This window comes from Cetorhinus maximus, chromosome 9 (assembly GCF_964194155.1).
Source record: "Cetorhinus maximus chromosome 9, sCetMax3.hap1.1, whole genome shotgun sequence".
Classification (NCBI taxonomy): Eukaryota; Metazoa; Chordata; class Chondrichthyes; order Lamniformes; family Cetorhinidae; genus Cetorhinus; species Cetorhinus maximus.
The window spans coordinates 96,908,049-96,930,686 of NC_135887.1; the positions used below are offsets into that span (position 1 = coordinate 96,908,049).

Sequence of the window (22,638 nt, forward strand, 5' to 3'; positions counted from 1 at the left end):
GCTAATTGTAACCCCACTATTTAAAAAGGGAGGCAGAGAGAAAACAGGGAATTATAGACCAGTCAGCCTGACATCGGTAGTGGGGAAAATTCTAGCGTCCATTATAAAAGATTTAATAGCTGAGCACTTGGAAAACAGTGGCAAAATCGGACAGAGTCAGCATGGATTTATGAAAGGAAAATCGTGCCTGACAAATCTACTGGAAGTTTGCGAGGATGTAACTGGTAGAGTTGATGAAGGGGAGCCAGGGGATGTGGTTTATTTGAACTTTCAGAAGGCTTTCGACAAAGTCCTACATAAGAGGCTGGCGTGTAAAACTAAAGCGCATGGGATTGGGGGTAGTGTATTGAGATGGATAGAAAACTGGTTGGCAGACAGGAAACAAAGAGTAGGAATAAACGGGTTTTTTTCCGAATGGCGGGCAGTGACTAGTGGGATACCGCAGGGATCGGTGCTGGGACCCCAGTTATTCACAATATATATTAATGATTTAGATGAGGGAATTAAATGTAAAATCTCCAAATTTGCAGATGACACAAAGCTGGGTGGGAGGGTGAGCTGTGAAGAGAATGCAGAGATGCTTCAGTGTGATTTGGACAAGCCGAGTGAGTGGGCAAATGCATGGCAGATGCAGTATAATGTGGATAAATGTGAGGTTATCCATTTTGGTAGCAAAACAGGAAGGCAGATTATCTGAATGGCTATAAATTGAGAGGGGGGAATGTGCAACAAGGCCTGGGTGTCCTTGTACACCAGTTGCTGAAGGTAAGCATGCAGGTGCGGCAGGCGGTAAAGAAGGGAAATGGTATGTTGGCCTTCATAGCCAGAGGATTCGAGTACAGGAACAGGTATGTTTTGCTGCAATTGTATAGGGCCTTGGTGAGACCACACCTGGAATATTGTGCGCAGTTTTGTCTCCTTATCTGAGGAAGGATGTACTTGATATAGAGGGAGTGCAGCGAAGGTTTACTTGACTGATTCCTGGGATGGCGGGACTGACATGAGGAGAGATTGAGTCGATTAGGATTATATTTGCTGGAGTTCAGAAGAATGAGGGGGGGGATCTCATAGAAATCGGTAAAATTCTAACAGGACTAGACAGGGTAGATGCTGGAAGGACGTTCCCAATGGTGGGGGAGTCCAGAACCAGGGGTCACAGTCTGAGGATATGGGGTAGACCATTTAGGACTGAGATGAGGAGAAATTTCTTTACCCAGAGAGTGGTGAGCAAGTGAAATTCGTTACCACAGAAAGTAGTTGAGACCAAAACATTGTATGCTTTCAGGATGGAGTTAGATATAGCTCTTGGGGCGAAAGGGATTAAAGGGTATGGGGAGAAAGTGGGAGCAGGCTATTGAGTTGGATGATCAGCCATGATCATAATGAATGGCGGAGCAGGCTCGAAGGGCCGAATGGCCTACTCCTGCTCCTAATTTCTATATTTCTATGTAACATAAAAGGGAATCCAAAAGCTTTCTATGGGCATAGACATACTAAAAAAGTAGAAAGGAAGAGTGAGGCCGATTATGGACCCAAGAGAGGATTTGTGCATGAGGCAGGCAGCAGGGTTAAGGTACCAAATTAGTTCTTCCCATCTGTCTTTACAAAGAAAGATGCTGTCCAAGTCATTGCGAAAGAGGAGCTAGTAGACACAATGATGGACTAAAAACTGAAGAGAGAAGGATTTGATTGCCTGCCTGCACTTAAAAGTTGATAAATCACAAGGACTGAATGAGATGCATCCAAATATTTTGAGCGAAAGGTGGAAATTGCAGAAACACTGGGTATAATCTTTCAATCCTCCTTAGATATAAGGGTGGTGCTAGAATATGGGAGAAATACAAATGTTACACCGTTGTTCAAATAAAGGCCAAGGATATCCCAGCATATACAGGCCAGTCAGTTTAACCAGTGGTGGGGAAGCTTTTGGAAATCATAATTCAGGACAAAATTAACAAGGAAATGCAGATTAATTAAGGAAAGCCAGCATGGATTTGTTAAGGGTAAACTTGATCAAGTTTTGATGACGTAACAGAGGGTGGATGAGGGTAATGTGGTCGATGTGGCATACATGGACTTCCAGGAGGTGCTTTGATAAAAGTGCCACAGAACAGGCTTATAAGCAAGATTAGAACTCATGGAATAAAATTTATATATAGTGACTTGGACCTGAGTGTACAAGGCATAATTTCAAAATGTGCAGATGACACAAATCTTCAGGAAGGATGTGAAGGCCTTAATAGAAGGTGCAGGAAAGATTCAGGGGTGTGGGCTCCAGGATGAAGAATCTTAGTTATGTGGACAGGGTGGAGAAGCCAAAGCTATTCTCCTTGGAGAAGGGAAGGCTGAGAGGATATTTAATGGAGGTGTTCAAAATCGTGAGGGGCTTGGACAGAGTAGATGGGGAGAAACTGCTCCCATTGGCAGAAGGATCAGGAGGACACGGATTTAAAGTGTTTGACAAAAGCAACAGGAGGGATAAACGTTTTTACACAGCAAGTGGTTAAAATCTCGAATGACCTACATGAGAGTGTGGTAGAGGCAGATTCAATCGAGGCCTTCAAAAGAGAATTAGATAATTAAATGAAGAGAAAAGATTTTCAAGGCTACATGAAAGAGGGAAGTGGGACTAGATGAGATGCTCCTACAGAGAGCTGGCACAGGCAACAGGCCAAATGGCCTCCTTCTCTGCTGTAACCATTATTTTTGTTCACTAACACTATTTTTTTAGATTATTATGTAACTAATTTTTTAACATTTAAAAAAATCTTAGCAATTCAACATCTGAAACAAGTATGGAGGAGGATTACCTTCAGGATGTGCCGTTAGATTATTGTGATGGGGATCCACTGGATCAGCACTGGTTTCCATTTCAACAGGGGAGCTACTTCTTAAAGGATCCTTTGAGCTGAATTGAAAAATATTTAGTTTTCAACTTGCTGGTACCATAATGCAACATTTATTCATTGAATACACCTTTACACAACATGCATCATGAACATAAATGTTATCCATATATCAAGCTTGACAACATTTGGAACTGCATGCCTTAGATATCCACCCTCTGTTGCTAGATACTTGAGAGTCCTTGGTCCACTTTTATTTTTTGGAGGGGCACAATTTCTATCTTCTCATCTGAAATGTTGTCTCTCACAGCAAAAAACTCAGAATGTTCCTGCACAGTGGGAGCCAGCAAAGAATGCAACAGGTGAAGCTAGTCATTTCACCCTGCTACTATGCAGTAGCAACACAAGTGGTATTCTCCACTAACATGATGCTGCCGTCAAGGCAAAAAGATATTCTGCCTACCACACAAATGAGTAACGTGCATATGAATTTCAGTGCCCATGAGATGCTAGGTATCTAGGTTGTACATCCCAACGACTAGCGCATCGTATCAAACAGCACGTCCCTTCAGCTGTTTGCAACAGGCAAAGTACTAACTGCACTCAACCAGTTAATGCTTGCAAAACTCAGTACTGCGTCCAACATTAGATGTGATTCTGCAATCGGACAACACTTGCTCAACAAACCTGACTGTGCTAAGAAATACACTGACAACCAATTTAAGATAATCAGTCAGGCTTGCACTTCCAGCACTTACACTTGCTGGAAGCTATATATATTTACACACTGGGCCTTGTCCCTTGCAAACAGAAAGAACATATCCACATATTGCAGCTTTTTCAACTAAACAAAAGCCTGGGGAGGATAGCCATTTCCTGGTTCATTCCCCATGCCAATGCCTTGACTAGCGTTGACACCGCCCCCAGTCTGAATTTAAACAAAAGCTTAGCAGTTAACTGTTCCCTGGTGCATTCTCCATGTCAATTCCCCTGGCAGAGTCCGCCTGCCAACCAATCAGCACCCTCTTTTCATGCAGTATAAATTGTTGTTCCCTTTGAGACTTGGTATTCTTGTGAATCTGTCCTGATGAGAGCTAAATAAAAGCTTCGACAGCATGTCTGTTTTCAGCAATACTCAAGTTCTCGCCAGTTCAGTGATTTCTAATTGATTGTGTTTGTGAAGACTTCAATACCACACCTTATGGATAAGCAAAGAATCACTGACAACAACTTCTGGATTTCTGCATTTAACTTAGTGTGTGCTCCAGAAGCTGCCATAAATTTCAGAGCAGTAATGATGGTGAACACTGATAGTTTCACTGTCATTATTACTGCAAGATCTGTGCCATCACCTCTAGAAAGTGATGCAACAGGAAAACGCATTTGAACCGGGAAAAAGAGTGAACAAAAGTGGTTAGGTTTGCCCTGCAATGGCTCAATGAGCAAATGTATCATATGGCCTCTGAGGCTGCATTACAGCACAAGAGCTTCCAGGTTCACACTCTGCTAACTCAGCATGGAGTATATTATAGATGGCTATAGTGATGGTGCTACATTAGGCCTAAACATCAGAGTGCATTTGATGAAGGGCAGCAGGGCAGGGAGAGGAAAGAGAAAAACATTAAGTGTCACAGACTGCTTAAGATAGCATTCATGCTATCATTTTTGCATCATACCCTGACTCCAGAAGGAATAGTGCAGCCTTCTCTCTCTTGGATTGTCACATTAATTAGGGGACAGATTCTTTAATAACTGGCCTTGGATCAGTAACTGGAGCTTTCAAGCATGCTCAAACATCTGCTTCTTCATGCAGTTAATTTGGTCAGGTGACTTTTCCTTACTCCAACATCTTCGGGAAACATTCTGAAGCTTTCTTTACCAGAGGTTTCAAGTGACAATGTAAGCAATGTAACACAAAATATATTTACCCTAATAGCACTAGGTAGGTTGGACAAAATCTTACATGAGTTTGAATTTCTTTCCTTAAATGTTACATCACGCACTAAGTGAGGGGGATTTGGTGTTTAAGAGACCAAAAGCTAAATCAAGAGATAGGGCTTTAGGAAGATCATAAAACCATGAAAAGTAATGTGCTTAAATACAATTGGAAGAGAGTTCCAAAGAACTGGAATTTAATGCTTATAATTGGCCTCCAACAGTAGAATAAAGGCAAAAAGCATCAATACAATCACTACAGTTTTATTTTGGTTATCCAGATAAGTATTACCTTAACTGAGATGAAAAATCAGAAAAAGTAGCCCATCCAGTTTCCTGCGGTACTGAGTCACCTGAGCTCCACAAAGTAGGTTCACTAGAATTTGCTGCAGTTATATTTGCAGTTTCCATAGGCACTTCAAAGTTTGCTGTCCATCCTGGGGCTGTAAAAACAGTTCCTGCAATTAGCAAACTTATTCTGCAACCAAACAATCCATGACAATCACTGCCTTTAATTCATGCATAAAAGGTGCTTATTTGACTCAGTGAATAAAACCTTGGGGTAGTGTTATGATCTCGACTGAGGCCAGTAATATGTTTAGTTTTTTTTTAAGAATCCGAAAACCCAGGTATTTATTACAAGAATGAAGCCACAAGGTTCACGGTTGAAAATAAAATAATTTTATTACACCAAAATCAGAGAACATGAATACTAATAACTACATTCTGTCTGAAATAATCAGTTACTTTAAAGATATTAAAAGTACAATGAACGCCATTATTTATAATCTAAACCAAACTTAACTCGAATTTCCTTCTACACCCATTTGACTTACACCCCCAATAACTCAAGTCAGAAAATGGAAGGTTAACCACTTGGTCTGAGTACTGTCTCAACAATTCAGATAAGGGCTTTCTGCTTACTTGTGGTAAGGTTGTCTCTTCAAATCGCATCCAACCATCCTATAGTTGTAGACTGTCAGTTCAACACAGGCATCACTAGGGTCTTAAGTGTAGCCACCACAGGTCAGAACTTTCCTGGTTCTAATATTCTTTAACTCTGGAGTCTTGTATCTAAACTTCCCTCTCTCTCTTTTCTTGGCTATCCCAGAAGTTCAACCCATTAAGTCCTTCAATTATCAAGGTTTTCTTACCCTTTCAGCTAGCAAAAATACAATTTCAACTGAATTCTGCTTGAGATGTTCCCTGCACTCAGCTTGTTCTAAACTAAATGCAAACTACTTGCAAAATAGAAGCACACCCAGGAACTTACTCACCCCTATGATTAACTTCCAGTTGACCCTGTTTCTCATTTATCGTCCCGGCAACTTGTCACATGGTCAGTTACTGGAAGCCAGTTGCTTTCCCAGAAATTCCCTTTCAGAGAAATCTAGTTTTTAAAAGGCACCATCACCCCAACTTAAAATAAATTTTTCCCTAAAAGCGCACAGGTCCATCAAGTAGTTACGGCAAAATACCCAGTCCTATCAATTATAGCTAATGTGCTTAGACAGTTCTAATTGTTGTGATGAAAGTATAATAATCTTCATAATTCTTTTTTGGTTTATTGTTAAGTAGGTTTATGGGTGTGATTGTAGTTGGGTTTGTCTGTGTGATTTAATTACATTTGGAGTCAAGGAGGCCGCAAGCTTGAAATCATCAAAAGAAGCTAGGTACAGAAATGTGCTCGACATGCTAATGAGCAAACATGGATGCAGGCTTAGCCTGTAAGGTGTGAAGGGAATCTGCATTTTTAAATAAATGAAGGCATTGTTGGATTTCAAAGGGATCTTAGTCTGTTTACAACTAGCCAGCTAAGCAAGGCTAAGGAGTGTGTTTATTTTTCCCAAAGGTTACTGACAATATTGGCAACATGAAAGTTTTTATATTATGAGGAAGATACAATTTCAAAGGCATATGGAACAATAGAACTTGCATATTAAAAAGAGAGAAATATATATAAAGTAGAATGAAAGGCTATGTGGGGGAAGGCATGTAAGATATAACAGGAGTGTGAAACAGCCTTCAAGAAGCCTCCAGCCATTTGTGCATAACTCTGCTTTGTAAAGTAACTGAAGTTAGGGGCAACCATTTGGAATTCCACTGTCAAGTGGGTACTGTGTTAATTTGCTGAATTTGTTTCAAATCTAAAATCTATTTTGGACTGTTGCTTTAAAGGGAGTGTAACTGGGAGTCAGATCAGTTAGGAGTTTTAGGATTTGTTATAGTAGTAATTGTAGACGTATATATGTGCTTGAAATCTTTTATTTTTATTAATAAGTATTTTAATTTAATTTTTATTATCTCTAAAGGTCTTGGTAGACTCATGCACACATATTCTCATAATAAATACAAATTGCAAAACTGTTCTGATAGCGTAACCAAGTTTCCCTTGTGGATTTGGTCTGCCTGGCACACATCATCTGCCGTGCCATAACACTGTTAATTCATTAGCTTCCTATTTTGTAATTTATTTTCTCTAATGCCCTTCAAACTAATCCCCAAATACCATTGTCTAATAAAAGGGATAGATAACTGTGTCAGAAGTCTCTATCAATGCTATGCTAACACAAATATTCAATTCACTTAATTCTCTCTCTGGCAGAGAGGAGGGGCATCAAAGTCTCCCCACTACTTTGCCTAAGTGCCAACCCGCATCATCATCCTGGCTGAGATCTGCTAACGCGCAAGACCTAGAATGTTTATAATCAGAGCCTGGTATAACATCCAAGTTATTTTATCCAGAGTCACTAAAGTTGCATTTTAATAGTTCAATGGCAATCAAGTTTGTTCCAACACCTCTGTGACCTTGATCTGACTCCAGTCCATGTCTATTATGTCTTCACTATATTCTTTTCTATAGCTAGAACTTAATTAGGGAGGGGGAAAGTTACCTGCATGCTTTGTACCAGGAGGCAGTCATGCCACTTAGGATAGGGTTTTCTAATTTGGTCAGTGCTCAAGGAGAGGAGGGTGTAATTGAGTGAGTGAGGCAGGTAAGGAGACACAGAGGGCAGGAGCCTCAGCCATTACAATTGTCCAAAAGGTCTGAGATTCTTTCAGCTTGCTTGGATGATCAAATTGACCATGATGCCTTGGTACAGTAAGCCATTCAAGCGGGGGGAGCAAAAGAAGTAGTAGGGGGACAGTTTAGTGAGGGGGACTGACATTGTCTTCTGCAGCAAAGAACGGGAAGGCTGCGTTGTCTGCCTGATGCCAGGGTTCGGAAATCTGCTCTGGGCTGGAGAGGAACTTGCAGTGGGAGGGGAAGGATCCTGTTGCCACGGTCCACATAAGTACCAATGACATAGGCGGAACTAGGAAAGAGGTTCTGCATAGAGAGAGTATGAGGAGCTAGGTACCAAATTAAAAAGCAGAACCTCAAAGGTAATAATCTCTGGATGGTTACCTGAGCCACGAGCAAATTGGCATAGGGCAAACAAGATTAGAGAATTGAATGCGTAGCTCAAAGTCTGATGTGGGAGAAGTGGGTCCCAGCTCATGGGGCACTGGCACCAATATTAGGGAAAGTGTAACTGTGCCATTGGGACAGTCTAAACCTGAACCGTACTGGGATTGATGTTCTAGCGAGCCGCATAATTAGGGAAGTAGAAAAGGTTTTAAAACTCAATAGTTGGGGCTAAGGATCAAATCTGGGAAGGTGTGGTAAACCAAAAGAGTAGAGACAAGCCAAGAGAGAAAGGTAATAATATGGGAAATAATAAACAGAACGTGACAGGAAGGGGTAGAGAGTACAAATCTAAGAGTAGAACAGCAGTCAAAGCTGGAGGTTACAAAAATAAAGGCTCTGTATCTGAATGCACATAGCACACGACATAAAACAGATGAGCTGATAGCGCAAATAGAAACAAATAACTATGATCTGATAACCATTATAGACATATGGCTGCAAGATGACAGAATGGGACCTGAATATTGAAGGGTACATGACTTTTAAGAAGGACAGGAAACTAGGAAAAGGTGGAAGGGTGGCTCTGCTAATTAATGATGGTATTAGTGCAGTAGAAAGGGATGACCCAAATTCAGGAAACAAGGATGTTGAAGCTGTGTGGGTCGAGATGAGAAATGATACAGGCAAGAAGTCACTCGTGGGAGTGGTGTACAGGCCCCCTAATTGCAACTACATGGTAGGACAGAGTATAAAGGAAGAGATAATGGTCATTTGACAGAAAGATACAACGATAATCATGGGGGATTTTAATCTACATATAGACTGAAAAAAATCAGATAGGCATAGGTAGCCTAGATGAGGAGTCCATAGAATGTTTTCTGGATAGCTTTTTCGAACACCATGTTCTGGAGTCAACCAGAGAGCATGCTATGCTAAATCTGGTATTGTGCAACCAGATAGGATTAATTGATAACCTCATAGTGAAGACACTCCTAGGTAGCAATGATCATAATATGATTGAATTTTATATTCAGTTTCAGGGAAAGAGCAAGTGCAAGACAAGTGTCTTAAACTTAAATAAGGGCAATTATTTGGGAATGAAAGCAGAGATAGCTAAAGTGAGCTGGGAAATGAGTTTAAGAGATAGGTCAATATAAATGTAGTGGTTGACGTTTAAAGGGATATTTCAGAATCCACAGGATAGATACATTCCAATGAGAAAGAAAAATTCCAAGGGGAGGACCACCATCCATGATTAACTAAAAATGTTAAAGACAGTATCAAACTTGAATAGAAAGCATATAATTGTGCAAAGGTGAGTGGCAGTTCAAAAGATTGGACTGAATATAAAGAATAGCAAAGAATGACAAAAAGATTAAGGGGGGAAAAATCAGAGCACGTGAGAAAGCTAGCTAGAAATAAAAAGACTTAAATATATAGATATTTAAGTATCTATAGAAGCTCTTACTAAGAAAAACCTTAAAGCGAGCATTGGTCTGGGGAATTAATAATGGAAAATGAGATGGCAGAAGAGTTGAACAGGTATTTTGCATTAGTCTTCACTATAGAGGATATAAGTAACATCCCAGAAATAGTTGTAAATCAGGAATTGGAAGGGAGGGAGGAACTCAGGAAAATTACAATCACCAGGGATGTGGTACTCAGCAATCTGTTGGAGCTACAGAATGACAAATCCCCAGGTCCTGACAGGCTTCATCCTAAGGTCTTAAAAGAAGTGGCAAGTGAAACTGTTGATGCGTGGATTTCAAATTTCCAAAATTCCATGGATTCACAGAAGGTTCCATTAGATTGGAAAATAGCAAATGTAACTTCCTTATTCAAAAAGGGAGGCAGACAGAAAGCAGGAAACTATAGGTCAGTTAGCTTAACATCTATCGTACGGAAAATGTTGGGAGCTTTTTAAAAAGATACTATGGCAGGGCACTAAGAAGAATTCAAGGCAATCAGGCAGAGTCAACATGGTTTTGCGAAAGGGAAATCATGTTTAACCAATTTATTGGAGTTCTTTGAAGGAGCCACATGTGCCGTGGATAAAGGGTGATGTGTACTTTGATGTGGCACCTTATCAAATGCCTGGAAATCTATGGTTATTGTGAAAATAAAACCTCATGGTGTAGGGGGGTTACATATTGGCATGGACAGAGGATTGGCTAACTGACAGGAAACAGTTGGCATAAATGGGTCATCTTCTGGTTGGCAGGGTGTCACAAGTGTTGTGCCACAGGGATCAATGCTCGGCCCCCAGCTTTTACAATTTATATAAATGACTTGGATGAAGGGACTGAAGGTATGGTTGTTAAATTTGCTAATGATACAAAGATAGATAGGAAAGTAAAGTTGTGAAGAGGACGGAAGGAGGCTACAAGGGGACATAGATAGGTTAAGTGAGTGGGCAAATGTGAAACAGTCCATTTTGGCAGAAAGAATAAAAAAGCATATTATCTAAATGGTGAGAAATTGCAGCGCTCTGAGATGTAGAGGGATCTGGGTGTCATTTATATAAATGACATAGATGACTATGTGGGGGGTAGGATTACTAAATTTGCGGATGACACAAAGATTGGCCGGGTGGTTAATAGTGAGGTTGCGTGTCTTGGGCTACAGGAAGATATAGATGGGATGGTCAAATGGGCAGATAAGTGGCAGATGGAATTTAACCCTGAAAAGTGAGAGGTGATACACTTTGGAAGGAGTAATTTAACAAGGAAGTATTCAATGAACGACATGACACTAGGAAGTTCTGAGGAACAAAGGGTCCTTGGCGTGTGTGTCCATAGATCTCTGAAGGCGGAGGGGCATGTTAGTGGGGTGGTGAAAAAGGCATATGGGACACTTGTCTTTATCAATCGAGGAATAGATTACAAAAGAAGGGGGATCATGTTGGAGTTGTATAGAATCTTGGTGAGGCTACAGCTGGAGTACTTGTGTGCAGTTCTAGTCACCAGATTATAGGAAGGATGTGATTGCACTGGAAGGGGTGCAGAGGAGATTCACCAGGATGTTGCCTGGGATGAAACATTTAAGTTATGAAGAGAGGTTGGATAGACTTGGGTTGTTTTCGTTGGAGCAGAGAAGACTAAGGGGCGACCTGATCGAGGTGTTCAAGATTATGAGGGGCATGGACAGGGTGGATGGGGAGCAGCTGTTCCCCTTAGTTGAAGGGTCAGTCACGAGGGGACATAAGTTCAAGGTGAGGGGAAGGAGGTTTAGGGGGGATGTGAGGAAAAACATTTTTACCCAGAAGGTGGTGATGGTCTGGAATGCACTGCATGGGAGGGTGGAGGAGGCAGGTTGCTTCAGATCCTTTAAAAAGTACCTGGATGAGCACTTGGCACGTCATAACATTCAAGGCTATGGGCCAAGTACTGGTAAATGGGATTAGGTAGGTAGGTCAGGTGTTTCTCACATGTCGGTGCAGACTTGATGGGCCGAAGGGCCTCTTCTGCACTCTGTGATTCTGTGAATCACAAAAGGCTAGTATGCAGGTACAGAAAGTAATTAGGGAAGCTCATAGAACGTTATCGTTTATTACAAAGGGAATTGAATATAAAAGTAGGAGGTTATGCTTCAGTTGTACAGGACACTGGTGAGACCACATCTGGAATATCGTATCTAGTATTGGTCTCCTTATTTATGGAAGGACGTAAATGCATTAGCAGTTCAGAGAAGGCTTACTCAGCTAATACCAGGAAGGAGCAGGTTGTCTTATGAGGGAAGACCGGACAGACTAGGCATGTATCGCTGAAGTTAAGAGTAAGAGGTGACTTGAGGGGTCTTGGCTGGGTGGATGTGGAGATGATGTTCACCCTTGTGGCAGAATCTAGAACTAAGGGCCACTGTTTAAAAATGAGGGGTTGCCCATTTAAGACAGATGAGAATAAATTTTCTCTCTCAGATGCTAGTGTCTCTTTGGAACTCTCTTCCTCAAAAGGTGGTGGAAGCAGAGTCTTTGAATCTTTTCAAGGCAGAGGTAGATAGATTCTTGATAAACAATGGGATGAAAGGCTACCAGGGGTAGGCAGGAAGTTATAGTCAGATCAGCCATGATCTTATTGAATGTGGAACAGGCTCGAAGGGCTGAGCAGCCTACTCCTGCTCCTAGTTTGCATGTCAACAGAAATAAGCTTAGGGCATAACAGGCTCTATCCCACAGCACACAAATTTAGAATATTAGATACAAACATTAGCGACCAACATAAAGAAAATGAAAAATTATTTCATTGTTGAGACTAACTGAAAGCACTTACCTAGTGTATATAACTAGTTCACCAGGGGAACAGTTGTTACTGATATTTGGCAAAAAGGGCACACTTCCCTTAACCAATGAATCCTTGTTAAAACGGTAGAGAAAGAAAATCAATTTATTCTACAGCAAGGTCCTTTCACAGTTTAAATGCAGGGGTAAGACCTTATATTAAAGCAACTCCATGGCACAAAGTGAGAACTTGGTTTAAGGATTCTAAGAGCAATTTTTTTGGTCACAAAAGGTTTCCTGAAATAATTAAGCTTCACAATGGTCATACCCACATCATTTTAAAGATCAACTAAAATTCATTAAGTTGCATGCAATCACTACTTGCCATCATTTGTATCCACTTCCATTCTATCATCTGGACTGGCATTTGGCACAAATGAATTATTCCGTTTATCCACATCTTCATCTTCAGAATCAGTGCTTTCTTCACTGTCTGTGCTCCCTGAACTTCTGCACAAAATAGAGAATAAAATTTGTTTGTCAATCATAATCTTACTGCTAAAATTGCTTTTTCAGATTTTTTTGGGGGAACTAAATTGTGGAGGGGAAAGAGAGGGGGGCAGCAGCGGGGGAGAGAGGTGGGGGGTTGGCGGCAGGGCAGTGAGAGGGGGCGGGGGGGAGTGGTGTTTGGGGGGGGGGGGGGGGGGGGCGCAGTGGAAGAGGGGATGGAAACAAGGGACCAGTGGGTTGGGGAGCGCGAGAGTGTCTCTCTCCAAGCTAAATTACCTGTGTCGATTTTGTGCATCTTCTGCGAAAGTTATATCTTTTTCATCCCAAATATCTTCTTCATCAGAACCACTGTCATCAAATTGTTGAATCCTCTCTTTGCAGCATGCCTCAAATAGAGCTACATTAGCCTGGACCCAGATGGTAAAATGTCAGAAGTTCCCAACAAGTTAAAATTCAATAAAGTTTAATATGGCTCCAAATAGTTATAAATTTCTATTTCTCAGGATTAATATCCTTCCATCTCAGCTCCCAAGAAAAACTCAAACTGAATTATTGACACAGGTAAGTGAAAATGAAAAAAAAAACAAAAAATCGCTGACTTAACTGGGCTGTTAACTGGGGTAGGACAGGGTAGGAAACACTGAAAGCACCATGATCAGAACACAAATCTTTCACTCATACTGCAATAGTCTCCACACTTTGTGTGGCAGACACCTGCAAACGTTACCACACTTGTAGGAACCCCCACTTCCGAAAGAGAACTGTGCTTCAATTTTAGAAAACACATCAGTATATACTGATTGAAACAATGGGCAGGTAAGTTAATAAATACAGAATAAAAATATAGAAATATAGAAATCTAATTGCTGTGGAGTTCTCTAGGGTCCATTGAACAATATTTGAAGACATTCTCTTGTGAATTGTGAACCCAGCCCAATAGGATAAATGTTCTATTACAGTTAAGGGTTCTAGTAGAATTCGGCTTTAAGCACATCACTGAAATGTGGCACAAGTAACACTTACACAGTAATCATGCATTAAGTTTATAACATTGTAAAAAGGGGAGGTACTTTTGTCCTGAAGCCCCACACATGCCAAAAATATGTTCCTTCTTTGTATCCTCAAAAATAGTTTTCCTTGGTGGCAAATAGAATTTGGAGTGTAATGATTCAACTTGCCTATGATAGCCAGTGAAACAGTTTGAGTGATGTAAAATAAAGTTAATGATTTATTAGATAATTTCTCTCATTCTTATTTAAGCCAATTGTTATCACACATTGTATCTAACATTAATACAACTTGCAAGCATTAACCTTTCACTCAGAACACACGAAAACACAAATTACAAGGAGCAGGCCATTCATATCCTTGAGTTTGCTCTGTTATTCAATAAGATCACAGCTGATGGGATTGTGGCCTCAAGTCCACATTCTTGCCTACCCTTGATAATCTTTGACTCCCTTATTAGTCAAGAATTTATCTACCACTGCCTCCACCACTCTCTGGGGAAGCGAGTTCCACAGACTCATGACCCTCAAAAATAATTTCTCTGCATTTCTGTCTTAAATGGGAGGGAGACCTCTTATTTTTAAATTGTGTCCCCTAGTTCTAGTCTCTCCCTTCCATCACTTTACTGATGATCAAGTGTAGACTGATGGGGCAGTAACTGGCCAGGCTGGATTAGTCCCATTTTTTTTTTGTATGGAACGTACATGGAAAATTTTCCACACTGCCAGGTAGATGTCAGTGTTGTAGCTGTACTGAAACAGCTTGGCTACGGGTGCGGCAAGTTCTGGATCACATGTATTCAGTACTATTACTGAAATATTGTCAGGGCCCATAGCCTTTGCAGTATCCTGTGCCTTCAGCCGTTTCTTCATAGCACGTGGAGCGAATCACATTGGCTGAAAAGTGGTATCTGTGATGCTGGGACCTCAGGAGGCAGCTGAGATGGCTCATCCACTTGGCACTTCTGGCTGAAGATTGTTGCAAATGCTTCTGCCTTATCTTTTGCACTGATTTGCTGGGCTCCCCATCATCAAGGATGGGGATATTTGTGGAGCCTCCTCCTCTTCAGTGAGTTGTTTAATTGTCCACCGCCATTCACAACCGGATGTGGCAGGACTGCAGAGCTTAGATCTGATCTGTTAGTTGTGGAATTGCTTGGTTCTGGCTATCGCTTGCTGCTTATGCTGTTTGGCACACAAGTAGTCCTGTGTTCTAGCTTCACCAGGTTGACATCATTTTTAGGTATGCCTGGTGCTGTTCCTGGTATGCCCTCCTGCACTCTTCACTGAACCAGAGTTGATCACCTGGCTCGGTGGTAATGGCAGGGTGGGGGATGTGCGGGTCCATGAGGTTATAGATTGTGGTCAGGTACAACCCTGCTGCTGCGGATGGCGCACAGTGCCTGATGGATGCCCAGTTTTGAGTTGCTAGATCTGTTCAAAATCTATCCCATTTAGCAGGGTGATAATGCCATACAACACAATGGAGGGTATCCTCAATGTGAAGATGGGACTTTTGTCTCCACAAGGTCTGTGTAGTGGTCACCCCTACCGATGCTGTCATGGACAGATGCATTTGCAGGAGGCAGGTTGGTGAGGATGAGGTCAAGTATGTTTTCCCCTCTTGTTGGTTCCCTCAACCTGCCGCAGACCCAGTCTAGCAGCTATGTCCTTTAGGACTCGGCCAGCTCAGTCTGTACTGGTGTTATCGAACTACTCTTGGTGATGGACATTGAAGTTCCGCACCCAGAGTACATTCTGTGCCCTTGCCACTCAGTGCTTCCTCAAAGGGGTGTTCAACATGGAGGAGTACTGATTCATCAGCTGAGGGGGCACAGTACATGATAGTCAACAAGAGGTTTCCTTGCTCACGTTTGACCTGCTGCCATGAGACTTCATGGGGTCCATTTGTGGCCGCAGACGTGTATCCAGGGTGTGGTACGGTTAATATTGGTACCAATGTTGACCAGTTGACTCAACTACATAGCTAGAGAGGGATGTAGTCCTGCAGTCAGAATTCAGGGAATTTGCTGGAAAATTAGCAAGCAGGACCAAAATGATTAGGTAGGAGATTAGCAAGCAGGACAACAAAAGTAGTTATTGCTAGGTTAAACCCAGTTCAACGCACAAGTATAGAAATAGGAAAATAAAGCAGTTAAATGTGTGGCTGGAAAGATGGTGCAGGAGGGAGAGCTTTAGAATCCTGAAACACCAGGACCAGCTCTGGGGGAGATGGGACCTGCCAGATCTGTTAGTCTAAACAGAGCTAGGACTGACTTCCTCATGGGGCAATTTGCTAATGCTACTGGGGAGGATTTAAACTAACTTGGCAGGGGTGTGGGAACCATGAGATAATATCAGAGAGCAATACCAAGGTGCACAGAATACTGGAAGAGACAGATAGCACTAGAATAGGAAAAAGTGAGGTGTTCGGCAGGTTCAAGGGGTAAAGTAATAAATTCTTAATTAGAGATACTGTGCATGCTTGTGATTGCACGGAGTGTGGTAAATAAGATTGAGGAGTTACAGGCACAGGTTGCCTTGTGGAAATGTTATGTTGTGTCTATAACAGAGACCTGGCTCAAAGCAGGGCAGGAGTGGTTCTTAAATATCCCTGGATACAAGGTGTTTAAAGATAGGAAAGGAAGAAAAAGGGGAAGGGTTGCAGTACTGATTAAGATGAACATTGCAGTGCTGCAGAGAGAGGATGTCCCAGAGGGATCAGGGACAGAATCTGTTTGGCTAGAGCCAAGGAACAAAAAAGGTGCAATTACATTGCTTGGTATAGTCTACAGGTCACCAACTAGTGGTAAAGATGTAGAGGAATAAATTTGCAAGGAAATTATAGAGAAGTGGTGCAAGAATTATAGAGTAGTCATAATTGGGCACTAATTATCTGAATATAGACTGGGATAGTAGTAGTGCAAGGGCAGAGAGGGGCAAGAGTTCCTAGAGCGTGGTCAGGAGAATTTTCTACAGCAGTAAGTTTCCAGCCCAATGAGAAAGGAGGCACTGATAGAGCTGTTTCTTTGGAATGTAGTGGGCCAAGTAGATCAAGTGTCAGTAGGGGAATATTGAACAGGCAGAGAACATTGCATTGTAAGGTTTAGGTTGGCTACAGAAAATGACAAGGAACAATTCAGAGTAAGAATAATTTGATAGGGGAAAGCCAACTTTCAGTGGGGGTAAGAATGGACCTGGACCAGGTAAATTTGAATCAAATGTTAGCAGATTTCCATTGGTGGAACGATCAAAAATAAGAGGGCACAGATTTAAGGTAATTGACAAAAGGAGCAATGGCAACATGAGGAAAAACTATTTCATGCAGCAGGCGGTTGGGACTGGAATGCACTGACGGAGTATGTGATAAAGGCAGGTTCAATCAAGGCATTTAAGAGGGAATTGGATTACTATCTGCTAAGGATGAATGTGCAGGGCTACAGGTAGAAGGCCAGGGAGAGGCACTTGCCTCCTCCTGTGCTGCAACAATTTTGCGATTTTATAATAAAGCCACAGTTGAAATATTTCAGCACAATCCTGTACTCTATTTGATGCAGCTATACCATCCCAGTCCCGCCAAGATAATGTCAATTACAGCATTCCTACAGTCAAGCTGATGAAATCATCTGCTTCAGCAAAGACAGGTAAATCAAATTTGGGACTTTTCTGGTTTGTATGGCTCAGCTGTTCACTGGATATCAGAAGATGTTAAGAAATTGGTGTCAAGTTCTGCAATTTCTTATTGCCTAATTGGTTTTCAGATGGTTGTCCACAACACCCTCCCAAATATAATGAAAAAAATACTTACGCTCTCATTTGTATTCAATGAGAAGTTGATATCAGCAATTCTTTCGAAGGGAACACTGCAAATGATTCAAAATGTTTTCTAGGGTTACAATACTGCAAGTTATAAAATTACTTTAAGCACTGTGAACCAAGTAGTTTTATAAAGATATGGTTATCATATACAGATCTGTTTAAGCACAGATCACTTTTAAAATGCTATTTGAGAAGTTACCCAAGTTTAAGTTAATAAGGGAAAAAGAAAATCCTTAATTGATCTATGTCACTTTATACAAGTATCACAACGTCATTCTTTATTAAGGCTCAGATTTTGCATTATGCACAGGAAAAAATCTAAGTAACCTATTTTTTGGCACAGTTCAAGCTTCAACATCAAATAAAAAGGCTTAAGCAAGTGTTCTTTAATAACAAATATTTGAGCTGGTGATGGAAAAGGAAATACTATATCTAAATAAATTACCTACCTTCTGTATGATCAACCTCATTCTTTGAATGTAGTTTATCTACCACATATGATAGGATATGCCTACTGTCCACAAGTTAGGGCATGGACAACATTCTTCAAGTTATGCTCTACAGACGTCTTCTCTTTTTGTTCTCAAAGCATGAAAGGCTTACCAGAAGACCAAACCCAAGTTCCTAACAGAGGCAGCCTAAAGTGGAATTTACTCTTATAGAATATCTCCATTCATATAGTGCCTCTAATTTGGCTAAAACATACCAAGAGACTTCACAGTCGAGGCCAGATCCAAGAACAGGATGGAGACGGGGAGGAAGTCAACGCAGCCATCAAGCTAAAGATATCAAACTAAAGATATCAAACTAAAGATAACAAATTAACTCCCAGTCAAAAATGATGATGAAGGAGGGCAAGATGAATTTGAATACAGCTTATCCTTTATATAAAGGACAAAGAGGTCAACCCAAGGAAATCTAAAATGATCACTTATTTTCCACATATAAATGATGCTGAAAATGTACTACAGGTCTTTTGAAAATTAGGCCCGGTGCAAGGGTTGACCAAAAAAGGATTTTTCTTTGGAAGGTGTGTCCAGAAAAGTGCTCAAAATAGTATGAGAATTGCTCCACACAAACAAATAAATGTTGGTCTACAGTGATGAGATAGAGTCATAAGATGCATGAAACAAGAATTGAACGACTTCTCGCTGACTTTGATTTCCAATTTGCCAGCATGCAAGATATTTTATAGCTCATTTGGCACAATGTGTTACTGAATCATGGGGTGTATCATTAATTGAAACAATCTAGGGTTATACAATGTTTCAATTCTAGCAAGAAAATTAGCTTTTTAAATAAATCTAATTTCATTTTTACTCAAAAGAATGGTTCAATCCAAGTGACAGGAAATATGGTGGCTTTAACACTAGAGTTTGAAGCTCAGAAGAAACTAAGCAATGTTTTGTAGTGCTTGTATTAAGTGCAGGTGGAAGGTTGTCAATGGGGAAGAAGTCCCATGAAGCTCAAGCTATGATTACAAACAAAAGAAACTAAAGCAAGAATATCACAATAAATAATTTTACATGTGTTGCCTTGAAACTACTAAAAACACTTTGTTCACATGTGTTGAGTGAATATTTTTGTTATGAAAGATATCCACCACTGAAGATCAAAGAACTACAGTTAAAAGTCTGCCCCTCCAAAAGTATCACCACCCACGAAAAATCAAGAAACTGTGCTATCATTCAAAGGCAATGGACATAGCTGTCAAGGGATACAGCTTTAAAAGAGCTGAGAATTTAAGACTTTGTGGAGTAGTTAATTCCAAATAAGTCAAAGAAACTAAGGAATTACAGTTTTCCTTAGGAATACAAGATCAACAGTCCTTTTCCTGTTCTAGATTATTTAGACCTAGAATGAGAATGACCTTTCTGGTTCTAAAAGAAATGCTTTGTCTCAAGAAGTACACCTCTACTGTGGAGATGTCATTTCATGGAAGGCTTTGGCTGACAATTAAATCATGAATGCGATCTATGACCCAAATAACAGCTGCTCTGAAAAGGGGTCTTTTAGACCTAAGGAGGGCTTGCATGTAATTGGATGTGCCTATAGAACAGGATCCTACATGCACAGTGCATCACCACATCAAGGTCATTGCGATAAAACACATCTAGATTTAGCTCTGCATTCACTATTTCATGTTGCATCGGACTTTAGTTTGGCAATAAACCTAAATGGCTGACACACTGGAGGTACAATATTGCTTTGAGTAATGCAATAGGCTCAAAAAAGATAAGTGTAAATTATGTGCTTAACTCCTGGTGTAACTAATAACCCTTGTTCTTAGGAAATTTGGTTATTAACATGCATTAGCTCAACTTCTGTGGCACTTCTCAACAGTAAATCAGAGGATTTTCAATACGACTGTCTAAAGCCTCAAGAGCAAATGTCCATTCTGTTCTGAGTGTAGCCAGGGATGCTCTTCCACCCGTACAACAGGGTTAGTCTTTCTTCTCCCCACATCCCCACAAGCTTTCTCTCTCTCTCCCTGTAGTTCCACATATCCACCACATCTCATTCTTGCTTTTCCTGACCTTCATAAATCTCCTTTCCCTTTCCTCCTCTGGATAAGATCTCTTCCCTAACAGGGTCTATTTCTCTCTGACTGTCCTTTCTCGATCACACTCAAGAATCCCTTTCTTTAAAGGCAATCTATTTCCCTCCATTGTTCCATAATGAGTTTCTCTCCTTATTCCTTCCCCAAGGAAAAAGTCTCCCTCTTTCCTCCCTGTAATCAAGTAGCATTGTTGAAAGAAAGCTTGTTCATCAGAAACTTATTTCTGCAAATCAGGATCAATGTAGATTTTTAGTGACTGCCAAGCTTTTGGGCCAGTCCCAAAAGTTTTCAGGTTCATACATCCCTCTAACAGTGAATGGCAATATTGGAAAATCTATTAAACAAATTCTTCCTTCAGTTTCTACTTTTAGATCACTTAAATATTCTCAAAAGCATTTCTCTTTTCATCTTCTGCAATATTTAATAGCTCTCACTCTATCTTCCTATGACAGCAGTTTTCTCTTCAGGTTATTTACTTGTGCTGCTGTTGCAGTTTATTTACATAGAGGACTGAACCCTTGCTGAAATGTGCCACTTATTGTCATTAATGGCTTGAACTCAACTGAATTCAGTTGATGAATGAGAGACTAAACTAAGCTCCAGGCTATCACACCACATAGATATGAGCAAGTGAATTTGCCACTGCATGCAAATTACATTTACGTCCAGATCTCTCTTTTCTCTCATGTCTTGACTGATTCATTAGCATCTTATTCATTGGCAATATTATACAAGCTTACACGAGATTCCTGGGAACTGTAACTTAAAACATTGAAAAGGCCTAGCACATTTTTTTGTTTTACTTCGAGACCTTGGAAACTGGACTGTCAGCTGGTCAGATGGTGATCATACAGTAGCAGGCCATGAAGCTAAGAGGTTCACTTGGTTGCTCTGGCAGCTTGTGAAACAATTGGAGGTAAATTTATATATTAGTATTTAGAATTTTGGGAATAAAGTGGGGTGGGAGAGAAACTGTCATTGTGACTGTATCTTGGAATGGTTTTCTTTGGAATGTGATTGTGTAGATCTTGTCCGGTGGAAAAATGTCAAACTGTGGAAATTTTTGGGCACGTATTACTACTGAATGATGAAAGTAGAGATAGTCAATTAGAAAAAAAAAGAGATAAGCAATTAACCAATGACAAAAAGGTTGATGATAACAGGATGAGCACAATGCAAATGACGGATCTGACATGAGAAACCAAAGAAATATTATGTACATTATCCGAGCTAGCAGTGACTCTAGTGGGATTAATGCCTACAGATGTCAACATTTGGTGCTGCTACATCCATAAAAATGTACCATGTCTTTCGATTCAATAGTATTCTCATGCTTCCTTTTTAATAGGCATGCATTTTGCTGCATCATTATTAACCTTAATAAAAACAAAAAGCTAAAAGCTACTGCGGATGCTGGAAATCCAAAACAAAACAAAAACAGAATTACCTGGAAAAACTCAGCAAGTCTGGCAGCATCGGCGGAGAAGAAATCAGTCAACGTTTCGAGCCTCCATGGCCCTTCGGCAGAACTGCAGCATAGTTTCAACAAGGGAGAAATATAAATTGGTTTAAGGTGGGTGGGGGGCGGGGGGGAAGAGACACATTGAGGGTGTGGTGTGAGCAGATAATCAAAAGATGTCAGAGACAAAAGGGTCAAAGAGGTGTTGAAGGTGGTGGTCTTTGTCTGAGAAAGGTGCTAATTAAGAATGGAATACAAGATATTCAAAGTACAGCTGTAGTGGGGGTGGGGTGGAAAGACTAAAGGTTTTAGTTTTAGATTTAAAAATAATGGAAATAGGTGGGGAAAGAAGAATCTATATAAATTATTGAAAAAAAAGCGGGTGGGGGGGGGGGAAAAGAAACGGGGTGGGGATAGGGGGAGGGGGAGTTTAAGATCTAAACAACTTTAGATCTTAAACTCCCCCTCCCCCTATCCCCACCCCGTTTCTTTTCCCCCCCCCACCCGCTTTTTTTTCAATAATTTATATAGATTCTTCTTTCCCCACCTATTTCCATTATTTTTAAATCTAAAACTAAAACCTTTAGTCTTTCCACCCCACCCCCACTAGAGCTGTACTTTGAATATCCTGTATTCCATTCTTAATTAGCACCTTTCTCAGACAAAGACCACCACCTTCAACATCTCTTTGACCCTTTTGTCTCTGACATCTTTTGATTATCTGCTCACACCACACCCTCAATGTGTCTCTTCCCCCCCGCCCCCCACCCACCTTAAACCAATTTATATTTCTCCCTTGTTGAAACTATGCTGCAGTTCTGCCGAAGGGCCATGGAGGCTCGAAACGTTGACTGATTATTAACCTTATCCTGGA

General features: G+C 40.8%; 1 protein-coding gene across 4 annotated transcripts in view; it reads right to left on the reverse strand.

Annotated features, from left to right (window-relative positions):
• Nucleotides 1–22,638, reverse strand: part of LOC144684844 (serine/threonine-protein phosphatase 6 regulatory subunit 3-like) — a 112,704-nt gene that overhangs the window by 17,735 nt on the left and 72,331 nt on the right. For all 4 annotated transcript variants that reach the window (XM_078549149.1, XM_078549148.1, XM_078549146.1 and 1 more), the window contains 5 exons: nucleotides 17,735–17,789; nucleotides 13,196–13,326; nucleotides 12,795–12,919; nucleotides 5,074–5,224; nucleotides 2,811–2,908 (listed from right to left, as the gene is read on the reverse strand). In XM_078549149.1, the coding sequence (XP_078405275.1) occupies nucleotides 2,811–2,908; nucleotides 5,074–5,224; nucleotides 12,795–12,919; nucleotides 13,196–13,326; nucleotides 17,735–17,789 (560 nt within the window). The remainder of the gene's footprint in view (nucleotides 1–2,810; nucleotides 2,909–5,073; nucleotides 5,225–12,794; nucleotides 12,920–13,195; nucleotides 13,327–17,734; nucleotides 17,790–22,638) is intronic.